General features: G+C 41.7%; 1 protein-coding gene across 1 annotated transcript in view; it reads right to left on the reverse strand.

The window, feature by feature from the left end:
* The window catches only part of pdia5 (protein disulfide isomerase family A, member 5), a 196,049-nt gene that overhangs the window by 105,176 nt on the left and 67,827 nt on the right, over positions 1–23,046 (reverse strand). Inside the window, exons 4-8 of the mRNA XM_034185846.1 lie at positions 21,337–21,420; positions 21,146–21,191; positions 6,639–6,731; positions 2,048–2,108; positions 1,358–1,425 (exon numbers count right to left, since the gene is read on the reverse strand). Coding sequence (XP_034041737.1) covers positions 1,358–1,425; positions 2,048–2,108; positions 6,639–6,731; positions 21,146–21,191; positions 21,337–21,420 — 352 coding nt within the window. The remainder of the gene's footprint in view (positions 1–1,357; positions 1,426–2,047; positions 2,109–6,638; positions 6,732–21,145; positions 21,192–21,336; positions 21,421–23,046) is intronic.

A 23,046-nucleotide genomic window follows, 5' to 3' on the forward strand; every position in this document is an offset into this window, starting at 1 on the left:
TGGTGCCTGGAGCCCGCACTCCAGACAGGGCGCCCTCTGGTGGTGGGCCAGCAGTACCTCCTCTTCTGGCGGCCCACACAACAGATAAATCACATAGTGTGTGCTAAATTAATCAATATGCATTTTCTCTTGCCAGTATTTTGCACACTCAGGTAGCAATATCCTAAACTGCATGGTCATGAAAGCAAATATATGAAATGGAGCTGTTATTTTACTCATTCGAAAGATATAAGCCTGTGTCAGTATTAGATCATCATGCACATTTGTTTGCAGGTTATATTGCATTTGCACACATTTTTATAAAGGTAAACCTTTAATGAATCAGGCCCAGAGTCTTGACAATCTTTTAAAACATTGATTTCCAAGGTTTTAATTATTGTTGCTGATCAAACGTTAATATATCAAAGAATCCAGCCAGTGTAGGTTATTGATACGATATTGTGAAAATACAATGAAAAATATTAAGTGGCTTCAAAGTCAAAAATTGTCTTGTGGCTGCAGCTCATGTAAGCATTTTCAACAAAATATTTGTGAAGTGAAATTACATTAATTTATTTGACCTGTTTATTTTTAACTCATGGCTAGACCGAAAGTACCCTGGCCCAAACTTTTTGGGATGTGTTACAGACCTTAAAGGCAGGAATGGATGCACAAAATATGAACAAATGAAATGAAGTTGACCACACAAAAATGAAGTATCTTGAGTTCGTACTATCTACAGTTAAAGTCAATTGAAGTCAAAGTACATGTAAGAATCGTTGTGTTTTTTATTTGTTTTTTTTTTTTTACATGTTCTACGGTGCATCCAGAAAGTATTCACAGCGCTTCACTTTTTCCACATTTTGTTATGTAACAACACCCTTATTCCAAAATGGATAAAATTCCTTTTTTCCTCATACATCCTTGACGCCACACCACATGTAAGTTGTATACTTAAAGAAAACTGATGTTTGAACTTGCAGAAAATGGCCTCCAATTGTACAGTGAATATGGTAGTGTAAATGTTTTACTCACCGACAAAGGTATGCAAAGCCAGATTCCACAGCCCCACCAAACACCCAGCCCATGCAAGCACTGAACAGATTAGGAGTGCCCATGATTCACTGGGGAAGAAGTCAGAGACTCTGCCTTGATTTGGCACAGCACTCACATTACCTGTGGATAGGCTGGCACTGACTAAAAGCCTCCTTGACTTACAGTCCAATAAGTTACAGCGACTTACTAGACACAACTAAGTGAACAATCTCCACCCTCAAAGCGGAAGTTATGGGATCATCTGAAAATATGATTGAAAGAACAGCTACAGCTCAGAAAGACTTTATAAAATGTCAACCAATCTTGTGTGCAAAGGACTTACAAATTTTCCTTTTGTTTCTGTGGCTGCTTGCTGGAAAATGGGTTGCATTCTCTTACATACGCCGCACCCTGCCATCAAAACAAAATCACAGAATGGCAAATTATTACAGAGGGCTCAATAGCCACAATTGTCACAGCATGAATGCAACTTTAAAGATTTCCCATCATTTGTCAGGGAAAAAGTGTCTTGTCAAAAGGAGCGTGCTGTGTTCTCTCTGCAGTGAAAGACATAATGTACTGTAAACTACTGACCAATATCTGAGTGCTTAAAAAGATTACACAGGACTGTTAAGTATTGTATTTACAACTGAGCAATAACCCCACTAAGACGTAATTTTTTATTGAATAAACTATAGTATATTCTTGAATATAAAAACCACACAGTAAATTCAATGATGAGCACATGCCATATGAGTGCCAGATTTGATGCAGTATTTAATATATCATAAAATTTTTGTCAAATATGCCCCAGTTTATCTGCTTTTCTTTTGAAAAGACAGCCAATATATTGAGTTAAATTCAGTTTTGTTTGTTTGGGTGTTTTTTTGTTTGTTATTGTTTAATAATGGAACATCTGCTTTGATTTTTCCCAAAGTATTCTGATCACATATGTTGAAACAGATGAACACAAAGTGCACTTGTTCCAGTTACTGTCAGCAAATGAAAAGCACAGCAATAACACAAGACTTACAGGGAGCATAGAACATCATAAGAATGGGCCTGTCCTCTTTCTTCAGCAGCTTCCTAAAGTCCTAAAAGGAAAGAAAATAAATAAGGTTTATCATTTATTATTCATGAGGGGTATCACGGATCACAAAGCCTGTGGTTCGGATCGGATCACGGATTTTAAGTGACGGATTAGATAATTTTTGGATCAGCAGAAAAAAAAGACATACTACTTTGAAGGACAATGTAAACAGGAAACTTCTACCCAAGGTCATGAATGAAAACAAGATGTTTTGAAGAATATTCTTGAATAAAATACATATGTGAAGTTGAAATGGGACCAGTAGCAGTGAATTCAAAAACAGCCTGTCAAAATCATAAAATGTTATCAACAAGAAATGGACCAAAGCAGATCTAAATTTATAGCTTCAAACTGAGGGTGTCTACACTGTTTGGTGAGAGGGGAACAACAATATTTTCAGATAGTGCTTTTAGAATAAAAACATTAGTCGTTTTGTGCACACAGCACTTTTCTTTGTTACCCAAGGCCAAAATACGGCCATTGGGAATTGTGAAGACTTTGCGTCCGTTCATGTGTCTGCCTGTCTGTGCTCAGTATAACTCTATTCCTGTTACTGCCAGGGTCTTCAAATTCACAGGGAACAAACATTCTTGGGACATAGACCTTGGACAAGTTAAAAGATGGCTAACCTTGACCTATTTTAAGTGGTCAAAAGGTCACATACTTTCTCCACGCTCTTTCATTGATTACATGCTCTGTAATTAATGAAAGATTACATTGAAAGATCTCATTGATTACATGGTGTTCCAGGCACGTCCATCTGTGAGGAGTCCCCGGGGAAGACCCAGGACTAGGTGGAGAGATTATATCTCCACAATGGCCTAGGAATGCCTCAAAATCCACCAGTCAGAGGTGCTCAATGTGGCCCGGCAAAGGGAAGTCTGGGGTTCCTTGCTAGAGCTGTTGCCCCCGCGACACGATCCTGGAAAAGCGATTGAAGAAGAGTGAGTGAGAACCCTTATTTTCGTTGTACATACATACATACATACAACAAAATTTGTTCTCTGCATTTAACCATCCTAATGACAGACACAATCCAACCACTAGGAGCAGTGAGCAGCCACAGTCCAGTGCCTGGGGACCAACTCCAGATGTAGAAACGCTGCCTTGGTCAGGGGCAGAGAAAGGAGCAGATCCAAAATAAGCTTGTTTTTGATTGTGGGAGGAAACCGGAGTGTCCGGAGGAAACCCACTCAGACACGGGGAGAACATGCAAACTCCACACAGAAAGGGCGGGAAGTGATCCCACGACCTTCTTGCTGTGAGGCACCAGTGTTTTTCTGCACCGGAAAGCTACGTCTGGAGCTGGTGAGTTTTGAGGAGAAAACTGCACAATTTTATCCAATTTTAGAGAAGTATGACTACCAAGATTTGGAGAGAAAAAGCCGGCAAGTGACACTGGCAGATTGCTGTGTTTGCAATCTCAATGGGAGACCTGTGAAGTGGTCACAGGATGTGAAACAGCTACCAGCTATTTATATTACCATTGTGTGTAATGCTGCTTATTGATTTTGGACGGACAAATGAAACAATTAAGCAACACAAATGTGAATATAGCTATGGGACATTTACTAACGATCATGTGGAACTTGACAGAAGTGCAGAAGAACTGCTAGGCTAGGAGCTAAGCATGTCGTTCTACAGTTCACGTGTCCCTAAATGTTAATAAAACCAGTTAACAAAACAAAGGCTGGATAGATCATGATAAAGACCGCTATGTCCATGAAAATTGTCGACTAACATAAGACAGCAAATCTACAAGTTTAGCCGTTGGTGTTAAACGGACATTAGACAGATAATGTTGGGTGACTAACCATAGTCATCTAAGTAAGTTTAATATGCTAAAAGATTAGACTGCTTGATGAAACTGGGTCCAGGTGTGTAATTCATATGAACTATGTATGACCATGAAAAAGGACCACTGAGGCTAAAAGCAGCCACATTCTTTTAGCCACATGGCATTTCTATTAACATTTGACTATATGGCAAATGGGTAGCATGAACCCAGATTACCAGTTTTGCTGTTGCAATTTTTTGCACACATAACTGATAAAACTTTCACTTCAAAATGAAAAGGCTAAACTAATTTTCTTCTTTTATTTCAAAGTTGTCATAATAAAGAACAGACATGCAACACCCCAGTACAGTGTTTCCACAAGAAGTTTTTTCCAGAGTCAATGGCTTTCACCGAGTCAAATCGCGAGGCACATAAAGTGGACAAATGTGATGATTTTTGTTTAATGACACATTGGCTTTACCAGCACAGATGTCTGGTGTGAAACAGGAGTTATTGAGGTGTTTAAACTGTGCAAACACTGACAGCATTTCATGAAAATCCCTGTATAGTGAGCCTTCATCATTTCTGGACTGATATCATCAAGCCTGAGCTTTGACACTGTGGAGTTGTTTGGCTACCTCAGTGACTTCAACCAGGGAAATTGATGATGATCCCCCATTAGCTTCCAGCTCCGTCTCTATGACACAGGGCACTCCAGTGTGACACAGGAGTTCCTCAAAGTGCTCCTTCCAGCACCCAAATGCCTCCTCATTTGTGGTCAACAGAGTCTCATCCTTACCGTATACAGCTTGGATGGTTCCCCGTTTTCATTTCCTGAGGTGCCGCACAGTCTGCCAGAAGTACCTTGGTGCCGACCAAAAGTTATTCTACATGGTTGCTTCAAACTCCTCCTACACCCGCTGCTTTGCCTCCCGTTGTTGCGGGAGTATGGAGTGAGGGGGGGTCCCTTCTCAGGGCCATCCAATCTCTGTACTCACAAAGCGAGAGCTGTGTTAGGGTTCTCTGGAGTAAGTCAAACTTGTTTCCATTGCAAGATGGCCTCTGCCAGGGATGCACCTTGTCATCAATCCTCCTTGTGATATTCAAGGACAGGGTCTAATCACTGCTTTCTGCAGATGATGTGGTCCTGTCAGCACCATTGGCCTGTGACCTCCAGCACTCACTGGGTCAGTTCACAGCTGACTGTGGAGCAGCTGGGATGAGGATCAACACCTCTAAATCTGAGGCCATGGTTCTCACCAGGAAACTGACGGACTGCCTACTCCAGGTTGGGAATGAGGTCTTGCCCCAAGTGAAGGAGTTCAAGTACATTGGGCTCTTGTTCACAAGTGACATTGGAGAGTGAGATTGGGTGGAGAATCAGCGCAGAAGGGACGGTATTGCTTTCACTCTACCGTACTGTTGTGACAAAAAGGGAGTTGAGCCAAAAGACGAAGCTCTCGATCTACTGATCAATCTTTGTTTCTGCTCTTACCTATGGTCATGGGGGTTGGGTCATGATCAAAAGAATTAGACTGCTAGTACAAGCGGCCAAAATGGGTTTCCTCAGGAGGGTTGCTGGTGTCTCCCTTAGAGATATGGTGAGAAGCTCGGTCATCCATGAGGAGCTCAGAGAAGAGCCGCTGCTCCTTCATGTTGAAAGGAGCCAGCTGAGGTGGATCAGACAATCTGGTAAGCATGCGCCCTGGACACCTCCCTAGGGAAGTATTCCAGGCACATCCAGCTGGGAAGAGAGCCCGGGGAAGACCCAGGACTAGGTACAGAGATTATATCCCCACACTGGCCTGGGAACACCTCGGGATCCCCCAAATTGAAGTGGGTAATGTGTCCCGGGAAAGGGAAGTTTGGGATCTCCTACTAGAGTGTGATAGAAGCAGTCAGGCTGCCACATCATGGTGCTTGTGCTCCATTAAGTGATATCCTGTGAGGCTAGAAACATGAGAACTTTGTCATACCTGGCCCGCGCCACTTTGTCTACAGACAAAACGTATTCGCCCGCCATAGTAATCATTTATAAACACAAAACTCAAACATGGTCTTGTATTTAATACAGGTTACATAAAAAAAATTGAAAAATATAGCAGGTACAAACCTGTGTGACTCACATGCAACCCACCTCTATGTCACCTCTATGCCCATCTCTATGTCCACACTTATTGAAACTATACTGCCTGGAAAAAAACATTGATGTAGGGCCCACGTGCATAACAACGACGACAGATGGATAATTCATTACACAGACTCACACTGCATTGCATGTGAGTCAAGACTGGAAAGTGAAGCTCCCCCTCTTATTTTAGACAGTGTTAGTTGTACCTGCAGCAAAACAATCATTATGACAGAAAGCCCAGAAGTAAGTAATCACGTAGCTCCTCCACAAACAGCAAAATTTGTGTGCATTTGGCTCTCTTATCCAGACTGACTTAAAATTATTGACACACCAATGTCATGGGCTTCCATACAAGATGCTAATCTGGACACTGTGAGCAATTTGAGGTTCAGCAACTTGCTTAAGAACACTTCAACAGACAGGAATAGTCAAGAGTAGAATAATATATTTTCCAGGCTAATGAACAACTCACTCTGACATATCCCAAGTTAGCACATATCATAAATGTTATTTAACTGTGTATCTACCTAGTAGGCTTGAAGGAAGCTTGTGACCAAAAGTGTGCAAATAAGCAGAGTGTTCATAAGCGGATTTAGACTTGAAATTACCCAAACCACAAGACTTACTTTTTCTGTCTCTATGTGGACAATGTCTTTTGCCTCAGGATTCTCCTCCCACAGAGGGGGTCCAGATGGGTCTTTTAAAAATGCTACCATGGACTAAACACAGGAAAGGGAACAAAAACAGAAACAATGGAAAATCAAATGAAAAATGTCAGAATGATGAATCCACAAGTGCGAACAAACAGAACATTTAGATCAAATTGAAAAAGAAGTAGAAAAGGGGGTGTTCACAATAATAGTAGCATCTGCTGTTGACGCTACAAACTCAAAACTGTTATGTTCAAACTGCTTTTTTAGCAATCCTATGAATCACTAAACCTAGTATTTAGTTGTATAACCACAGTTTGTCATGATTTCTTCACATCTGCGAGGCATTAATTTTGTTGGTTTGGAACCAAGATTTTGCTTGTTTACTAGTGTGCTTGGGGTCATTATCTTGTTGAAACACCCATTTCAAGGGCATGTCAAGTTCAGCATAAGGCAACGTGACCTCTTCAAGTATTTTGACATATCCAAACTGATCCATGATACCTGGTATGCAATATATAGGCCCAACACCATAGTAGGAGAAACATGCCCATATCATGATGCTTGCACCACCATGCTTCACTGTCTTCACTGTGATCTGTGGCTTGAATTCAGAGTTTGGGGGTCGTCTCACAAACTGTCTGCGGCCCTTGGACCCAAAAAGAACAATTTTACTCTCATCAGTCCACAAAATATTCCTCCATTTCTCTTTAGGCCAGTTGATGTGTTCTTTGGCAAATTGTAACCTCTTCTGCACGTCTTTTATTTAACAGAGGGACTTTGCGGGGGATTTTGCAAATAAATTAGCTTCACACAGGCGTCTTTTAACTGTCACAGCACTTACAGGTAACTCCAGACTGTCTTTGATCATCCTGGAGCTGATCAATGGGTGAGCCTTTGCCATTCTGGTTATTCTTCTATCCATTTTGATGGTTGTTTTCCATTTTCTTCCACGCGTCTCTGGGTTTTTGTCCATTTTAAAGCATTAGAGATCATTGTAGCCTATAATTTTTGCACCTGCGTATAAGTTTTCCCCTCTCCAATCAACTTTTTAATCAAACTACGCTGTTCTTCTGAACAATGTCTTGAACATCCCATTTTCCTCAGGCTTTCAAAGAGAAAAGCATGTTCAACAGGTGCTGGCTTCATCCTTACATAGGGGACACCTGATTCACACCTGTTTGTTCCACGAAATTGACAAAGTCACTGACTGAATGCCACACTATTATTGTGAACACCCCTTTTCTACTTTTTTTTACTAATAGCCCAATTTCATAGCCTTAAGAGTGTCCATATCATGAATGCTTGGTCTTGTTGGATTTGTGAGAATCTACTGAATCTACTGGTACCTTGTTTCCCATGTAACAATAAGGAATATACTCAAAACTTGGATTAATCTTTTTAGTCACATAGCACTACTATTATTCTGAACACTACTGTATATTGGTCATACTTGTAACATTTGAATTGCGTATGAAATAGATTTTAAAAGGTTCAATTCATTGTTCTTACAGTGGGTAAAATAAGCATTGAACAAGTCACCATTTTTCCTCAGTAGAAATATTTCTAAAACTGCTACTGACATGAAATTTTCACCAGAAGTTGATAACCCAACAAATTCAAACATACAAAAAAAAAACAAAAAAAACTCAAGCCATAGAGCTCCATAAATTATGTATAATAATGTGAAATGAGAAACAGTACTGAACACCTGAAGAAAGTGAGGTGCAAGACACCAGCTGAAATCTATCAATAATTAGTAAGCAAGCCTGCCCCTTGTCAGTACAAATTAATATCATCTGGTTCAGTCCCATCAGATGGCCTATAAAAAGGTGTCTCATTACCAAGGTGTCACGCATGAAACATTCCATAACGGGTAAACCAAGAGCTCTTGCAAGATCTTTGCAAACTTATTGTTGCAATACACACTGATGGCATTGGCTAAAGAAGGATTTCTAAACTTCTGAATGTTCCAGTGAGCACTGTTGGAGCCACAATCCGGAAGTTAAAAGAACATCATTTCACCATGAACCAGCCACGACCAGGTCCTCCTCGCAAGATTTATGACAGAAGACTGAATAGAATTATAAGAGTTGTCCAACAGCCAATAACCACTCGTGGAGAACTTCATAAAGACCTGGAATTAGCAGGTGTAATTGTTTAAAAAAACAAAACAATAAGTAATGCACTCAACCACCATGGCCTGTAGGCACGCTCACCACACAAGATTCCATTGCTGAAGAAAAAGCATGTTGAAGCTCATTTAAACTTTCCTGCACAACATTTAGACAAGTCTGTGAAATACTGGCAGAATACACTCTGGTCAGATGAGACCAAAATTTAATTCTTTGGATACCATAATATACACCATGTTTTGAAGTCAAATGGCACTGCACATCGCCCTAAAAACCATACCAACAGTGAAGTTTGGAGGTGGGAACATCATGGTGTGGGGCTGTTTTTCAGCATACAGCATCGGCAAACTTCATATAATTGAAGGAAGGGTGAATGGAAAAAATGTACAGAGACATTCTTGGTAAAAATCTGCTGGTATGTACCAGGATGATGAAGATGAAATGAGGACATTTCAGGAAGACAATCATCATAAACACACAGCCAAGAAAACTCTCAGTTGGTTTTAGATAATGAAAATAAAGCTGCTAGAATGGCCCAGCCAATCACCTGACTTGAATCCAATTTAAAATCTATGGAAAGAAGTTGAAGTTCAGAGTTCAAAGAGGTCCACTTGAAACTGACATTACCAACAAATGCTTTCATACTAAGCATTAAATACGGTGCATCCCGAAAATATTCACAGCGCTTCAACTTTTTCCACATTTTGTTATGTTACAAACGTGAGTAAATTATTATTCCAAAAGTGAATAAATTACAGTAAGGCCAAAAAGTATTTAGTCAGTCCCTGATTGTGCAAGTTCTCCTACTTAGAAATATGAGAGAGGTCTGTAATTTTCAACATAGGTAGACTTCAACTGTGAGAGACAAAATGAGGAAAAAAAAAATCCAGGAAATCACATTGTAGGATTTTTAAAGAATTTATTTGTAAATTGTGGTGGAAAATAAGTATTTGGTCAATAAAAAAAATTCAACTCAATACTTTGTAACATAACCTTTGCTGCAATGACAGAGGTCAAACGTTTCCTGTAAGTCTTCACCAGGTTTGCACACACTGTAGCTGGTATTTTGACCCATTCCTCCATGCAGATCTACTCTAGAGCAGTGATGTTTTGTGGCTGTCACTGGGCAACATGGACTTTCAAGTCCCTCAACAAATTTTCTATGGGGTTGAGGTCTGGAGACTGGCTTGGCCACTCCAGGACCTTGAAATGCTTTTTACGGAGCCACTCCTTTGTTGCCTGAGCGGTGTGTTTGGGATCATTGTCATGCTGGAAGCCCCAGCCACAATGCATCTTCAATGCTCTCACTGATGGAAGGAGGTTTTGGCTTAAAATCTCATGATACATGGTCACGTTCATTCTTCACTTAACACAGATCAGTCGTCCTGTCCCCTTTACAGAAAAACACCCCCAAAGCATGATGTTTCCACCCCCATGCTTCACAGTAGATATCCTGTTCTTGGAATGCAACTCAGCATTCTTTTACCTCCAAACACGACAAGTTGAGTTTTTACCAAAATGTTCTATTTTGGTTTCATCTGACAGCATGATATTCTCCCAATCCTCTTCTGGATCATCCATATGCTCTCTGGAAAACTTCAGACAGGCCTGGACACATACTGGCTTAAGCAGGGAGACACGCCTGGCACTGCAGGATTTGAGTCTCTCTCTGTGTAGTCTGTAACCTTTGTTACTTTGGTTCTGGCTCTCTGCAGATCATTCATCATGTCCCTCCCTGTAGTTCTGGGATTTCTGTTCACCATTCTCATGATCATTTTGACCCACGGGATGACATCTTGTGTGGAGCCCATCAATGGTCTGACATGTCTTCCATTTTCTTACAATTGCTCCCACAGTTGATTTATTCACACCAACCTGCTTGACTATTGTAGATTCACTCTTCCCAGCCTGGTGCACATCTACAATTTTCTTCCTAGTGTCCTTTTACAACTCTTTGGTCTTGGGCATGGTACAGTTTGGATTCTGACTGTTTGAGGCTGTGGACAGGTGTCTTTTATACAGAGTTCCAGCAGGTGCCATTAATACAGGTAACAGGTGGAGGACAGAAGAGCTTCTTACAGAAGAAGTTACAGGTCTGTGAGAGCCAGAAATCTTGCTTGTTTGTGGGTGACCAAATACTTATTTTCCACCGTAATTTACAAATAAATTCTTTAAAAATCCTACAATGTGATTTTCTGGATTTTTTTTCCTCATTTTGTCTCTCATAATTGAAGTGTACCTATGATAAAAATTACAGACCTCTCTCATCTTCCTTAGTAGGAGAACTTGCACAATCAGGGGCTGACTAAATACTTTTTGGCCCCACTGTAATTTTTCCCTCAAAATTCTACTCACAACACCCCCAAAAAGGTTGTTTTTTTAATTTTCCAAGTTCATTAAAAACAAAAAACTAAAATCACAGGGACGTTATTCAAACCTTTTTGCTCAATATTTTGTTGATGCATCTTTGTTAGCAATTACAGCCTCGGGTATTCTTGATGCAACAAGCTTGGTGCACCCATCTTTGAGCAGTTTTGCCCATTCCCTTTTGCAGCACCTTTGAAGCTCCATCAGGTTGGATCTGGAGCTTTGATGCACAGCCATTTTCAGATCTCTCCAGACATGTTCAATCGGATTCAGGTCTGGGCTCTGGATGGGCCACACAAGGACAATCACAGAGTTGTCCGAAAGCCACTCCTTTGATATCATAAGCCCCTTTCACACTGGGCCCACTTTGAGTTGCATCGTGCGGCGTCATGACAACACCATGTGGTAGAAACCCAGTGCCTAGATGATGTAGCTCAACGCCACAACAGTGCGAGGGACGCAAAGGACGAAGCGAATCGGACACCAAAAATTAAACGTTAAATTTTTTTTCTGCGTCGAGCACAGGACACAGAAATTGAGTGGTTTCAACGCAAGTCAGGGCAACATGACCTGAAGCCACACCCTCACAATACAATGTTACCCGACGCCAATTTATGATTCCTGCTGTGTTCCATTGTTCCCGAAGTATAAATCAGGCAGGATTGTTTTCATAACGTTTACACAATGCAATGAAACTACACGCTCAAAAAGAGCACAGAAAAAAATGCAGATTGCAGCCTGACTGCTGCAGCAGCTCCTCGCTCTTAAATTTTCTCAACTGTGTTTAAATAAAGTCCATAAAGTCCTGCTCAAAGACTGATTGCCAGAGACAGGACATGTCCACATCCAGTAAAAAGTCTGAACATCTCCAGTCCACTCACGGACGATTCGTTCGTGCTCGCACATGTGAACAATAAAAGACTGTGGCTGCTGCAGCTCCTTGCTCTCCCCTCAAACTCTCTCATCACTGTGTTAAATAAAGGACAAAAAAGGACATAAGTCCTGCTCACAGACTGATTGCCAGATAGGACAAGTCCACATCAAGTATAACTCCAGACATCTCCACATTTACTCATGGACGGTTTGTTCACGCAGCTCGCGGTCAAAGGAAGAAAGATAAACTATAACAGAACTCAGAGCGCAGACCTGCAGCCCTGCACAAGAACAAATATAAACCAGAAGATTTCTCTGTGCAGAGGACCTGCAGGTTGCGTCCTTACCTCCTCTCTGCCCCCTGCTGCGTGCACCTGATGCAGACATTCCTGCGCCGTTATGACGCCACATGAAGCAACTCGAAGCAGCCCCGGTGTGAAAGGGGCTTTAGCTGTGTGCTTAGGGTCATTATCCTGCTGAAAGATGAACTGTTGCCCTAGTCTGAAGTCAAGAGTGCTCTGGGGCACGTTTTCATCCAGGAGGTCTCTGTACATTTCTGCATCCATTTTTCCCTCAATCCTGCCATGTGCCTTTTACTGAAGAGTGGCTTCTGTCTGGCCACTATACCATAAAGGCCTGGTTGGTGGACTGCTGCAGAGATGGTTGAATGAGTGACGCATTGTGAATACTCTCCGGACGCACTTTAAATTTCAGTAAGTGTGTTCAATACTTTTTCTCCTGTGGCATTCCATTTTATTTCACATAACTTAATTTTAGTTTCTTTACATGTGTGGATTACTTGAGTTGTTACAAACATCTGTTGAAAATTTTATGTCAATAGCACCTTCAGAAATATTCAGAAACTTCAGAAACTTAACAAAATGATGACGACTTATTTACCCGCTGTATTTTAGGAGGCCTGAGTCTAACCTGCAGAGAATTAAGGTCAGAAGTCAAAACACAAACAAGGATCTGCTTCTCACTGTTATTTAAAGATCCATACGTTTGTAGCAAATATACACAATCAGTATAAATGTTTCTCTACTCATCAGGCCAAGGTCAGGATGGATCCCGTTACTGGTAACACTCTTATTTATTTATTTAAACTTTATTTAACCAGGTTAGTCCTATTGAGATGAAGATCTCTTTTACAAGGGAAACATAGACAATTTTTAAGTTTCCAATTCACCTAACCTGCATGTCTTTAGATGTGGGAGGAAACCGGAGCACCCGGAGGAAACTCACGCAGACACGGGGAGAACATACAAACTTCACAAAGAAAGGTCACAGATGGGAATTAATCCCATGACTTTCTTGCTGTAAGGCAACAGTGCTAATCACTAAGCCACCATACTGCCCGTACAACCAGTCAAATGGACAGACAGCAGGTGGTTCCCCCACTGGCATTTAGGTTAGTGAGGAGGGTGACATGAAATCCAACAAGATAAAAATCAAAACTCGTCAAAAGGCTGATGAACATGTTCATGCTTTTATGCAGATGAATATGCTTTTATGTGGTTTACGCTTTTTATGTTCCATGCATTTTCTTTTTAATTTGTTGTCATGTCTTACTGTATTGCATGTAGTTTGTGTGTGGTCCTCCGGCCCACAGATGATCCTTTTCTGGGAGGTGGTGGTGGGATTAGCACGTCAGTCATCATAAAACTACCTCACAAACACTCAACAATGAAAAAGGAGCAGTCTGGTTTCCACTTGCCGTGGGAGTAACTCTGCAGCTGCCTTCCATTGGACAGCAGCACACAGTAAAACGGACCGGGAAAGCTGGTTGGAGCCTCATCTCTTGACAAGAAGAAACCAGAGGAAAGCACTGAGGATCTTTGTCTTTGAGGATGGTGGCTGGTGTGGTGGTGAGGACCTGTTCACTACACTGTGACACTCAGGTTTAACTTGATGCGGCTCACGGGGACTTGGAACAACCATTCAAATAAGGATGACCATCGTGCACTGCTCCAGAGGAAACTTGGAAAACTCTACACTGCAGTGGTTGCACTGTCTGAGGTGCAAAGAACTGGAAGTGGCAAGATCTCAGTGAGTGGGTACATCTACTTGTGGTATCACCTCAGTGGTTGGCGTATGAAATGGCAGCAGTTGTTGTGGCAGACCAGGACTTTTTAGCTTACAACTGGCAAGCTGTCTCTGCTTTGAGTATTCTTGCAACAAACAAACAAAAGAGACTGGTTCTGCTACCTTGCATACGGCCCCGTCACACTTAGTACGAATAAGCATGAGCCAAGCTGAATCAGTCGAAATGTTAAAAAAAAAAAAAAAAAAAAAAAAAAAAATTCATGCCACATGTGGGAGGGAATAAGAACTGAGGAGGACAGCTGTCCAAATACCCAAACTGCTCTCCGACCCACCCCGACTGATTCACGCACATTCTGCGTGCATCACCTCTTGACTGCAGTCCCAAATGTTATTGCAAGACAGTACAAATACCAAGGATGCTGTTAGATTGCAGTAAAAATATTACAAATGCACCTCGAATGCTGTACGACTGCAGTTCGTATGCTGCCTGAAGTCTGGGTGGAGGGCAATTAAAGGGAGGGGCATGGCAAAGCGAGTGCTGTGGTCTGCCATCTTTTGGAGACCTGTCGTGTGTCTCTGCTGGATGACGAATGACATCCTATGAAATGATGACATGTACAGCTGTATGTAAAAGTTTGGGAACCCCTGATGATTTCCATGATTTTCCTTTATAAATCATTGGTTGTCTGGATCAGCAATTTCGTAAGGATTAAACAATGAGAAGCCGTGCATTATACAGTTTGAATGCACGGCGCAAAGTCTAAAACACTCCGCGAAGTGCATTCAAACCATACGGCTTCGAGTTGATTAATCCGCTTATACCATGGTCCCACACAGTGAGCTAAGACACAAATATTTATTGAAGTTACCAGAACTCGATTAAAATGCGTAAGTATTTGGGACTATTTTATGCCAGTCTCAAGATATTTTCATCCTTGGCAACCATTCTCTTCTTCTTTCCCGTCTTCAATCTTGTCCAGTTCGGCCGATGTTAAATCTTTATGCCGCTGCTTTTGCTGTTCTTCTCATTTGCTCTCCTCTTCATCCCATTCCTAAAATGTTTTATTTTGGCCAATAATATTAAAATTCACTTGGAAATCCATGTTTTATCACGTTTCTGTCATTCACCTGTCAAAACACAGCTGCTCTGCGCCAACTGATTTGTGCACTGCTGTGGTGACGACCAGAGCGGAGTGATATTACAGTGACTTAACTCACCGAACTTCGTGTGCGTATACACGAAAATAATGCAAGCCAGTTCGACATGGAATTCTCACTGACCATCTGGCTGTATCCGCTGTGGCGACCCCGAACAATAACGGAATCAGCCGAATAAACAACAACATATCATATAGCAGACAAACACACTGATATTTGAGAAGTGAAATACAGAAAGTGTGCAATAATTATTTAAACAAAATTGTGCAGGTGCATAAATTTGGGCACCCTTGTCATTTTATTGATTTGAAAACATTTAGCACTAATTATTGGAACAAAAAATTGGTTTGGTAAGCTCACTGAGCCTTGACCTCCTTGCACAGGTGAATCCAACCATGAGAAAGGGTATTTAAGGTGGCCATTTGCAAATGTTTCCCCTCTTTGCATCTCTTTTAATGAGTGGCAACATGGGAGCATCTGAACAACTCTCAAATGACCTGAAAACAAAGACTGCTCAAGGGAAGAATACAAAAAGCTATCTCAGAGATTTCAGCTGTCAGTTTCCACTGTGAGGAACATAGTGAGGAAATGGAAGACCACAGGCACAGTACTAGTTAAGGCCTGAAGTGGCAGGCCAAGAAAAATCTCATAAGCTGAAGCGAAGGATGGTGAGAACAGTCATAGTCAACCCACAGACCTGCTCCAAAGACCTACAACACAATCACAATCTTGCTGCAGACAGTGTCTCTGTGCATTGTTCAACTATACAGCGTAAATTGCACAAAGAGATGTTGTATGATGGTGTAATGCAGTGTAAGCCCTTTGTGCCTACATGCCACTAACGGAGTCGCTTGAGGTATGCTAAAGCACATTTGGACAAGCCAGCTTCATTTTGGAATAAGGTGCTGTGGACTGATGAAACTAAAGCTGAGTTATTTGGACAAGGGGCAATATGCATGGCTGAAAAAGAACACAACATTCCAAGAAAAACACTTGCTACCTACAGTAAAATTTGGAGGTGGTTCCATCATGTTGTGTGGCCAGTGCAGGTACTGGGAATCTTGTTAAAGTTGAGGGTCACATGGATTCCAGTCAATATCAGCAGATTCTTGAGAACAATATTCATGAATCAGTGACAAAGTTGAAGTTGCACCGGGGCTGGATCTTTCAACAAGACAACGACCCTAAACACTGCTCAAAATCTACTAAGGCATTCATGCAGAGGAGCAAGTGCAATGTTGTGGAATGGCCATCTCAGTCCCCAGACCTGAAAATGATTGAAAATCTGTGGTGTGATTTTAAGCGGGCTGTCCATGCTCGGAAACCAACAAACCTGAGATGTTTTGTAAAGAAGAATGGTCCAAAATACCTTCACCTAGAATTCAGGCTCTCACTGGAAGCTATAGGAAGAGTTTAGAGTCTGTTATTTCTGCAAGAGGAAGATCTACTAAATATTGATGTATTTTTTTTGTTGGGGTGCCAAAATTTATGCACCTGCCTAATTTTGTTTCAAGAATTATTGCACACTTTCTGTTAATCCTATAAACTTCATTGCACTTCTCAAATATCACTGTTTGTCTGCTATGTGATATATTTAACTAAAAATGCTGATCCAAACAACTAATTATTTATAAAAGAAAGTCATGGAAATCATCAGGGGTGCCAAAACGTTTACGTACAACTGTAAACCAGGGTCCACTGATTATCACATCACTGCAGTGTAGACACACCCCTGTGATCAGAAGGAGAAGAGTGAGGAAAACCACCAAGACACCTACACAACCCAGAAAACGTTATAGGCCTCTGTGGCTGTGATTGGAGAAATTGTGCACAGTGCAAGTTTTGGATTTTGTATCCCCAGTTATACAGCTTCATGATGAAGTGGAGCAGAGGAGGATTTTCTTAAAAAGAAGGCCTGAAAGTTCACATACAGAAGGTACATCTAAGATGCACGCCTAGATTTGATGTTTTAGTGAAAGAAGACCATCCTCTATACCACTTCATCATGAAGCTGTATAACTGGAGATACAAAACGCAGAATTTGCACTGTGCACAATTTCTTCAATCACAGTCACAGAAGCTTAAAACTTTTTCTGCATTGTCTGGGTGTCTCGGTTGCTTTTCTCACTGTTGTAGAGAAGCTTGAATCTTCGACTAGACTGGGTTGCTTGACGCTAGGATGTGTCGCTTCAAACCGCAGAAGCTTCCTCAGCTTAAATTCTTGCTCTGGTAGTCTGACTTCTGTCTGATCCTTGCCAAGAAGAACAAACAGAAGCCACAAAAGCTGGAGTTTTAAACCTAACCAGACACCTTCTACCGAGAGGCAGACTGCTATTGGCTGGTGACTAAACAATTGCTTTAATTAGCACCTATTGTGCTCTAGTTAGCACCCTCCTAATGACAGGGTAGCTGTCCCTCCTAACGATGGGACTGACGCCTCTCCTGATGGTGTGAATGACTCATTACCATGAACAAAAGACTGAAACTACCCCACTGTAAACAGGAGACAGAGCGTCTTTAGCCCTTCCCTCAATACAGAGCCCTACAGGCACCCACAACTGCAGAGGGAAGGGCTAAAGAACAACAACTTGTCCAGAAAGCCCTCACGGTATGTGGGTACCCACGATGGTCCCTGGACAAAGTGCAGAAGTCCCAGAGAACAAAGAGACCAGATAGACAGGAGACAGAGACAAGAAGAAGAGGAGTGTCTCTCCCTTATTTAGCAGGAGTAGGGGAAAACTACAGAGGATCTTCAGACAGCACAAAATCCCAGTTAACTTTAAACCTGTTAACACCTTGAGACAGAAATTAGTTCACCCTAAGGACAGGATCCCTAGTTACAAACAGAGCAATGTAGTGTATTCTATCAGATGTCAGGAAAAATGTAACGAACACTACATAGGTGAGACTAAGCAAACTTTACACAAAAGGCTATACCAGCAGTGCAGAGAGGGCGGCAGTGGACCTCACTCTGCAGTTCATCTCCACCTTAAAGACACTAACCACACATTTGAGGACAAGGAAGTTAAAATATTAGCCAGAGAGAAGAAATGGTTTGAAAGAGGGGTGAAAGAGGCATTCTATGTGAAACAGTTGAAACCCAGCCTTAACCGGGGAGAGGGGTCTGAGACACGCTTTGTCTCTTGTTTACAATGGGGTACTCAGATCAAAGCAGTTTCAGTCTTTTGTTCATGATAATGAGTCATTCATGCCATCAGGAGAGGCATCAGTCCCATCTTTAGGAGGGACAGCTACCCTGTCATTAGGAGGGTGCTAACTAGAGCACAATAGGTGCTAATTAAAGCAATTGTTTAGTCACTAGCCAATAGCAGTCTGCCTCTCGGTAGAAGGCGTCTGGTTAGGTTTAAAATTCCAGCTTTTGTGGCTTCTGTTTGTACTTCTCGACAAGGGTCAGACAGAAGTCAGACTAACAGAGCAAGAATTTTAGCTGAGGAAGCTTCTGCGATTTGAAGCGAAACGTCCTCACGTCAAGCAACCCAGGCCAGTCGAAGATTCAAGCTTCTCTACTATGGAAACCACCTGAACAACTGAGAGCCTCCAAAGAAACTTCCTCACTGTTCTCCTTCTTTGCACAGTCACTCAGTTTCTGAGAACTGTCTACTCCACACAGATTTACCAGAGTGCCACATTGTTTGTATTTCTTCATAACTGATGGAAATAAAGTTCAAGACATATTCAGTGACTTGGAAATGTTCATGTATCCATCTCCTGATTTGTCTGAAGAAAACTGGCAATTAAGCTGATTATTTACAAACTGATTATTTACAAGTATTATACCAAAGGGGCTGATTACTTAATTAATTTATATCAAGTTGTACAGATTTGTTTTCAATTTGAGTCTAAGGAAGATAATTTTAGAAATTTTTATATTGAGAAGCCTGATTTACTTTTCGTATTTGAAACGCCATAAACAAATTAAAATGCGTGAAATACCAAAGGGATGAATACTCTTGCAAGCCAATGTATAGCCCTATGATCTGATCACACCATGGTCCACATGTGTGTCATGCCTATCAGACCATGCTGCACATGACGGACTCTCTAAACCATGTGATCGGGTGTCTCATACCCCGACGCACAGCCGACTGTCCCATGTGTGACAGTTGCATGTGTAGCGGGTGCGTGTATAAACCCTTCCCCATTCGGAACCGGCAGTAAGGAGCTAAAGAGTCATATCCAAAAGCTCAGGGCATGTATCCACAAAGCAACTCAAAGCCCTCTCAAAGAGCTCTTAACTTAAGGTGCACTGACACATGTATGCCTTTGATTCAAGCAATTGCACGACCTGTGTCATGCAGGAGAGTAAACTCGTCTTTAACGGGTGCAGACTGAGCATAAGAGGGGCACCGGCATGTGCAATTGTGCAAAGATAATTTTGAAATGTTCAATAAAATCCTTTACGCATAAATGTCATGCTACGTGGTGCAATCTGCTTGCTAAAAAAACGTACAGCTTGTCAAGTGGATTACAGAAGTGAAGACAGCAAGTGGTTGCGTCACCGGATCGCATCAGAGCGCAGCTCGTCTGAACGATTATAACGAGATGTTAAATCTATCATAGACATACTTTAACAGATGCAGACAAGAAGGAAAGAAAATGCAACTGTTTTTATACAATAAACCAGCAAACTAAAGCTGCTCTTAAACTAAATGAATTAAATCAACACAGATGCAATGTCTTCTGTGGCAGAGAATTGTTTATGGCGACATACTTAATGATTTTTAAAAAACATGATGTGGCCTACCATTTTTATGCTGATGATTGTCAAATCTACATGCCTATCGCTAAAAACAGCCTTTGCCCCCTGACACCCCTACTCGACTGTCTGTGTGACGTCAGGGCTTGGTTGTCACAGAATTTTTTGAAACTTAACGAGGGCCAGACAGAGGTTATGTTGTTAGGAAGTGCCCTCGTTGACTTGGGACCTCTTAAGGATTTTGTACGTCCCAAGGTCACCAGCCTTGGTGTCACTATAGACAGCGATTTTAAATGATAAACAAATCAATGGTGTTTTGAAATTGTGCTTTTATCATCTTCGTCTTTTATCAAAGGTAAAACCGTTTTTATCTTTCAACCTTTTTGAACAAGTTGTGCACTCTTTTATTTCAAGTCGTCTGGACTACTGTAACGCACTTTATTTCGGCATTACCCAACGAGCTCTTTCCCGTTTGCAGTTAGTCCAGAACGCTGCACCACGACTTTTAACAGGAGCCTGGAAGCGTGAGCACATAACCCCAATTCTTGCATCTTTGCACTTGCTTCCTATTAATTTTAGAATTGATTTTAAGATTTTATTGTTTGTCTTTAAAGCTTTGAATGGAATGGCTCCTCAATATGTCACTGACCTCCTACAAATTTACTCTCCGGCACGTGCTCTGAGGGCCATTTCCAGCTCGTGGTACCCAAGACGAGACTTGAAACCGGGGGGACAGAGCTTTCTCTGTGGCTGGCCCCAGACTTTGGAACGCTCTGCCCCTCCATGTCCAAACAGCCCCCACAGTGGAGTGTTTTAAGTCTCGTCTGAAGACCCACTTTTATTCTCTGGTTTTTAACACTGCATGAGTTGTGTGGTCCTCTGTTTTGTTGGTTTTGTTTTTATTTGGTAGATTTTATTGGTTTTATGTTTTGTATGCTGTATGTATTTATTTATTTATCTTGCACATTTTAGTTATTTTTATTGTTAATTTTCTTATTTTTTATTTATTTCTTGACTATTGGGGTTTTATCTATCGTGATTCTACTGTATGTGCAGCACTTTGGAACGTTTTTGTTGTTAAATGTGCTATATAAATAAAGTAGATTGGATTGGATTAAGACTACAAAGTACGACTTCATACTGACAAGACAAAAGCAGCAGTTGTGCAGCACTTCAGCTGGACTCACCTTGAAGGAAGCAGGTCTGTTGTACTCTGTATGGAAGGTTCCATCTCTGCAAGAGACCACAAAAGCAAAGCTCACAACACCAGGCGTAAAACATAAACACACTTCTTAAGCTGTGAACATTCACTTCCTTTCAAGAAAGCACTGAAGTGTGGAAAAGTCTCTGACAGCCTCCTGAATTACTGTTTACTCACTTATAATGCAGAAGCTCAGCTCCCCCACTTTTGGAGCCTGGGTCAACCTTCACTTTCTTGCAGAGCTTTCTGCCCTCTGCATCTCTAATCAAAATGGGAAAAACAGAGAAAAGGTGGCTGCGTTTAATCCGATCAGTTTAAATACATGTACAGTGTTATGCGATGCTCTCATTTATTGGTAACTTATATGGAAAGACAGGCAGTTGGGATGTTGTGCTGACAACAATAACAATACCAACAATATCAAATAGTGTGTCAGCAGATAGAAATTCTCTGCTGAAAAGACTCATTTCTATAATTGAAAAAGTTCCAATGTTGTAAAGCAAATAAATATGCATGCAGCCACCTACACACACTTCACACTTGTTCCAGTAATTTTGTGTAATACGAGGTCTGTCCGTAAAGTATCGTACCTTTTTATTTTTTTCAAAAACTATATGGATTTCATTCATATGTTTTTACGTCAGACATGCTTGAACCCTCGTGCGCATGCGTGAGTTTTTCCACGCCTGTCGGTGACGTCATTCGCCTGTGAGCACGCCTTGTGGAAGGAGTGGTCCCGCCCCCTCGTCGGATTTTCATTGTCTGGAAATGGCGAAATGAAAAGGACTTTTTTTCCATCAGAATTTTTTCAGAAGCTGTTAGAGACTGGCACCTGGAAACCATTCAAAACATTTATCTGGCTTTCAGTGAAAATTTTACGGGCTTCACAAAGAATAAGGACTTTAACTACAGGTTTAAGGACCCCTTTAAAGGATGGTTGGTGCGCCGCGCTGTGAGCTGCGGCACAAACCACTGGATCATTTCTAAGCTGATGGCTCTGTGGATACGAGACCGTCGTGTGCTCGTTCTCTGGTTATCACAAGACCTGGACATCAGCCATTTTCCAGCAGATTTCACTTTTAACAAGAGATTTTGTCATGGAAAGCCGCGCGGAGGCTTCGCGCGTCACGACCGATTCGCTGATGAAGCGAGACAAAGGAACACCTCCGTTTCGGCGTGTTAGAGGACAAGTTGGGACATGTCTATCTCGGCTTTCAGTGCTTACCAGTCGAGTGAGTATAAAAGAACTTGTGGAGAGCTGGACATGTCCCAACTTGTCCTCTAACACGCTGAAACGGAGGTGTTCCTTTGTCTCGCTTCATCAGCGAATCGGTCGTGACGCGCGAAGCCTCCGCGCGGCTTTCCATGACAAAATCTCTTGTTAAAAGTGAAATCTGCCGGAAAATGGCTGATGTCCAGGTCTTGTGATAACCAGAGAAAGAGCACACGACGGTCTCGTATCCACAGAGCCATCAGCTTAGAAATGATCCAGTGGTTTGTGCCGTGTCGTCGCAGCTCGCAGCGCGGCGCACCGACCGTCCTTTAAAGGGGTCCTTAAACCTGTAGTTAAAGTCCTTATTCTCTGTGAAGCCCGTAAAATTTTCACTGAAAGCCAGATAAATTTTTCGAATGGTTTCCAGGTGCCAGTCTCTAACAGCTTCTGAAAAAATTCTGATGGAAAAAAAAGTCCTTTTCATTCCGCCATTTCCAGACAATGAAAATCCGACGAGGGGGCGGGACCACTCCTTCCACAAGGCGTGCTCACAGGCGAATGACGTCACCGACAGGCGTGGAAAAACTCACGCATGCGCACGAGGGTTCAAGCATGTCTGACGTAAAAACATATGAATGAAATCCATATAGTTTTTGAAAAAAATAAAAAGGTAC

The sequence above is a fragment of the Thalassophryne amazonica genome, chromosome 14 (assembly GCF_902500255.1).
Source record: "Thalassophryne amazonica chromosome 14, fThaAma1.1, whole genome shotgun sequence".
NCBI classification, from domain to species: Eukaryota; Metazoa; Chordata; class Actinopteri; order Batrachoidiformes; family Batrachoididae; genus Thalassophryne; species Thalassophryne amazonica.